Source organism: Glandiceps talaboti, chromosome 3 (assembly GCF_964340395.1).
Source record: "Glandiceps talaboti chromosome 3, keGlaTala1.1, whole genome shotgun sequence".
NCBI lineage: Eukaryota > Metazoa > Hemichordata > Enteropneusta > Spengelidae > Glandiceps > Glandiceps talaboti.
The window spans coordinates 25,963,220-25,968,379 of record NC_135551.1 but is presented as its reverse complement, the minus strand read 5'-3'; the positions used below and the strand labels follow the sequence as shown (position 1 = coordinate 25,968,379).

The following is a 5,160-nucleotide window of genomic DNA, read 5'->3' as shown; positions in this document are numbered from 1 at the left end:
TGTTGTGTTGTATGCAATATATGAATGATTGATAGTAATCTGGCCAAAATGTAACTGAATGTCTCATATAGCCTGTTTGAAAATATTCAGACTTACTTTGAAAAGAAATAAAACTGAAAAGTAGAAACCAGAACGATGAAATCAAAGCCCAATAAAACAAAGATGATGAAGAATATAAAGGAAATTTGTGTTGAGAAAAAACCTAAATTGTTTAGAGGAAACTCCTTGCTTTGTGATTTGTTACAATAACTTTTTTGTCAATTTCTAGCCAACATTCAGTTCTCCTGGCTATGCGCTGATGAAAACGTTTGTTATGATGACTGGGGAGTTTGACTACGATGAAATATTCCATGCAACTACCTACCTTGATGAAATTGAAAGGAATGAAGATGTCTTTGCAGAAATGATTTGGTACGAGGCCTTGACGTACATCATGTTTGCCATCTTCCTTGTCATAGCAGCTATACTGATTATGAACCTACTGGTACGTATATATACATACATACATACGTACGTACGTACGTACGTACTTACGCGCGCGCGCACACACACACACACACACACACACACACACACACACACACACACACACACACACATACATACATACATACATACATACATACATACATACATACATACATACATACATACATACATACATTATTAACTGCTAAATGTATGAGTCCTTTGTATTTTAGGTGGGTCTTGCTGTAGATGATATTAAGGGTGTACAGGAACAGGCAGTTTTGAAGAAGCACGCTCTTCAGGTACAGTCCATTGTTTTAATTGTTCACTGACGAATTCTTCTACCATTGTATGCATTTGTCATCTTTGGTTACTTTCAGTTGAAAGGTTTACAATTTGATATTTGATCTCAAGACAAATTGTCAATTGCTTGTTTGATTCTTTCTTTCTGTCTGTCTGTCTGTCTGTCTGTCTGTCTGTCTGTCTGTCTGTCTGTCTGTCTGTCTGCCTGCCTGTCTGTCTGTCTATCTGTCTGTCTGTTTCTGGGGTTTTTTCATTTACTTTGTTTCTCTTTGTCGTCGTTTAGGTTGAACTAGCACTTGATGTTGAACAGATGTTGCCAATTTACATTCGAAAGGAAGTGTTCAGGAAGACAACAAAGATCTATCCAAATAAAATACGCAAGACAGGTATGAGACGAATGTTTGGTTCTGCATCAACAATCTCTGCACAAGCCATCGTTAAGTCGATACACCCAGAAAAAGTAAGTTATTTACAGTAGCTGCTGCATAGCTAAAGTCAAGGTGTGAGCATTATAAGTGAGTAACAGTTACTAGGTCATTAGATAATTGGTGTCCGTCATCAATTTCTTGAAAAACCGTTGTGGTTCCATCATTGACAAAACATATTTCCTATATTACGATAAAGATAAAGCAGTGAAAGTGTGGTGTGTATTTTTTTATGTTTGATAAACTACTTAAGAATATTTTCTCAAAGAAGTGTTTGAGTCTTACATTTTTAAGCTTACCTATACATGTAACGCATTCTTTATTTTCAGACAGCTAATGAGAAACTTCGATCAAACCAGGATGACCTTGTGCAAATTATCAAGGTAATTATGTACATATCATTCAGTGAATTAACATTTGTTTGAAACTCATATTTAAGCTGGAAAATAGTCGTTGTTTGCACTCTGACTCCTAACTTGGGTGTTCCTGGATAATGTAAGTCGATTAGACTGTATCCTTCATGGAATCACGTGCCCACATGCAGAGCTCGGGCGGGTTCAGCACGGTCTCGGGAGATGCACAACTCATAATCAGTTAATGTGTTCACATTGACATTGCTATCACAGAGTGTAATCTTTGCGCACTATATCTTAAGTAGGTTGGTGTTAAAAGTTTATTGTAAGATTATTAGATGTACAGCCACATAAAATTCAGATCATGTCTTACGATATTGTGAGTATAAGATGATCATTCATTGAATTCAATGTGCGTTATTTCAGACAGCGAATGAAAACCTACAAACAAAACAGGGCAAATTGGAAACAGATGTTCGCGAGTTAACATCCAAATTCGAGGTGAGTTCAACCTTATAAACGCACATGATTATTGACGTCATTATCATTATCACTGACGTCACAGCATGCAAAGCCAATTACTGTCGGTTTACGTGGATGTTCAGGGAATGGGAAGATTCGGAATATTCTTTTCAAGTATCAAGTTTGCTGAAATAAATATTAGAAAATGTTGTCATTGCATATTTTAAAACCAGCAACCTACATCCCACAGATATACAAATTGTTCACACAATTTTGATTTACGACTGTGATAATAAAGTGAGAACAAATTAATAAGTAATGCACTGATAATTTAGCTAAGAATGAATGAAACATTTCCAGTAAATTTAATCATGTTCGGTTGGGGGTTTTGTTTTGAGTTTTGTTGTTGTTGTTGTTGTTGTTGTTGTTGTTGTTGTTGTTTGTTGGGGGGGGGTAATAGTTATAGTTAGAGCAAGTTATCGCTATTAGAGCTTCCTGGGATCACCTTATCATATATGATTAATAATGATGAAAATAAAAATAACTTAATTTATTTTTCAGGTTCTTAAAAACGTCGATAAAAGGTTAGACAGATTAGACAATACTTTGATGTCAATGACAAACCCACAAACAAGTCACCCCGCTGACGTCACTAGCGAGATCCAAGATTTGAAGACAAATTTCGAACGTCTGGAACGACAAAACATCAGTATGGAGGAAAAGTTAGACATGATCTTACGAAAAGTTCACGGAGATAGCTCAGTTGCCTAGTTTCCAACATATGTATTTTGCCGACTTCATTGTTTTGTTCACAAAAGCGTTTATTCACTTTGAAGTGTGGTTGTTGCCTGAAGCGAATTTGATATGGAATAGCTCCGCTGGTTGTTTTGGTTTGTTTTTTTGTTTTTGTTTTCTAAACATGTGTAGAAATAGTTCTGCTGTTCAGTTCTTCCACTATGAAGTTTTGTTTTAGCAAAGTAATAAAGTGGTTAGTGCTTTCATATGGCGACTCACACACACACACTATAGAACACAGAAAGTTGGTAAAATATTGTACGTTAATATCATAGTTACACCTTTACAAAAAAAATATATTTTAATCCCTAATTTTAATCCCTAATTTTGCGTCTTAATAACCCAATTAACTTATATCTGCTCATCCCAAGACACCTAAACACGCAAGAAATTTCAACTCAATTGACCCAGTAGTTTTGGAGAAGATTTAAACGCCACTATTCTATCTACAGATAATATTGACCTCTAATTAACATATAATGTATTTTTCATAAATAATTGACACATTTTTAGTGAATAAATCTTTGCTTATTTGATGAACAAAAATATCCAAGTTTCAGCTAGTGCAGGTTAACACAGGGACACGAATTCTGTATCAATTTTGATTATATTTTTACTCAAGTACATTTGGATATGCAATTATATTTTAAATTGGAATTCGTCATATGCATCCAGATTAGCCAGTCGCTAATTTACTTAGTCCGTGTTACGAAAAAAATGTGAATAAAACCACATATATAGACAAAATAGACATTTTACATATACTGACTTTATATATATATATATATATATATATATATATATATATATATATATATAAAGTCAGTATATGTAAAATGTCTATTTTGTCTATATATGTGGTTTTATTCACATTTTTTTCGTATATATATATATATATATATATATATATATATATATATATAAGTAAAGATGTAAACCACGTGCACTACATACATACATACATACATACATACATACATACATACATACATACATAGCATACATAGCATACATACATACATACATACATACATACATACATACATACATACATACATACGTACATACGTACATACGTACGTACGTACATACATACTTTCTTTCCTTCCTTTCTTTGAGGGATAAATGACGCAAAAAGATTACGTTTATATAACTATCTATTTATCAAATGTGAAAAAATTAACATAAAAATTGATATCAATGAAATGACGGCGCTTAAGTAAATAAAAACTCGCTCCCAAACTCTTGTGGTATTTGAAAACTTCTTGACTGATCACACAACTCCAATATTCACTTTACACTTGTATGGCACACGGCTAACACTAATATACTGTTCCTTGTTAAGTACTACCTAGATAAGTTCTATCAACTGATAAATCTAGACATTTGGTCTAATACCTCTAGCGTTCAATGATGAAAATCTTTATTCTGTATGCGATATATTGTTGCCCAATCAATTATAGTACAACTTGAACACATCCAAAGCGACAAGCCTTCAGAAAACGAGACAAAGCAGCTGCTATTAATTAACATAATGTGCATTATCTCATAGAAAACATATTTGGGTGAAATAAGAGTTAAACCAATTTGCTTTCTCCTTCTCTAACCTAGTTTTATGCAAAGACATATTTTTCGCTGCATCCATATAGTTAATTTTAGTAGTAACACATTCTTGTATAAGATATAAACTTAAACGATGCGCGTTCTTGCTTCAGCTCACTCAGCGGCGGTTCTTCATGAAACAAAACCCTTTATTAATATGAAGATTGCAAAGTCTATCAAAATACTAAAAAGACGATGAACATAACACTAATCTACTATTAGCTCTATTCAAAACAATCTGTAACTATTTTGAGGGTATAAAACTGTCGACCAACTACACAAGATGCTGATGTATAGATATCACTTCGACTGTTGAAGGGGTCACAAGGGTCATATTTTGAACGAAGTTACAGTTGCGTTTCACCATACTGATGTATATCTCAGCTCAGACCACACTATTGATCTGACGTCTCAGCAGTAAAATGTGTTAAAGAAATTGATCTGTCTTCTATATCGTCATCTCCATCAATATCGTCATCTCCATCACGTTTTACATCAACAGCTGAACGTACATGTATGTCCTGCAACATTGACTGTATGTTTTTGTTTTGCTCTTCGAGACTTTCGAACTTCTTCTTTAAATCTTGAACATCTGTTGTGATTCTTGATATATTCTCGTCTAATTTGACCAGCTTACCATCGGTTGTCTGAAGGGTGTAGGTAAAACATTTATGATTTGAAACATAACACGAGTATTATCTTATATCACTCATGCCATACTCATTTTATAAATAAATGAAACAGCTCAGAGA

The 5,160-nt window shown here is 33.8% G+C and overlaps 1 protein-coding gene across 1 annotated transcript in view; it reads left to right on the top strand.

Moving 5' to 3' along the window:
- The window catches only part of LOC144433288 (transient receptor potential cation channel subfamily A member 1 homolog), a 13,120-nt gene extending 10,338 nt beyond the window's left edge, over nt 1-2,782 (top strand). The window contains exons 14-19 of the mRNA XM_078121594.1: nt 269-484; nt 702-770; nt 1,055-1,231; nt 1,526-1,579; nt 1,976-2,050; nt 2,573-2,782. Coding sequence (XP_077977720.1) covers nt 269-484; nt 702-770; nt 1,055-1,231; nt 1,526-1,579; nt 1,976-2,050; nt 2,573-2,782 — 801 coding nt within the window. The remainder of the gene's footprint in view (nt 1-268; nt 485-701; nt 771-1,054; nt 1,232-1,525; nt 1,580-1,975; nt 2,051-2,572) is intronic.
- Nucleotides 2,783-5,160: the final 2,378 nt, after the last annotated feature.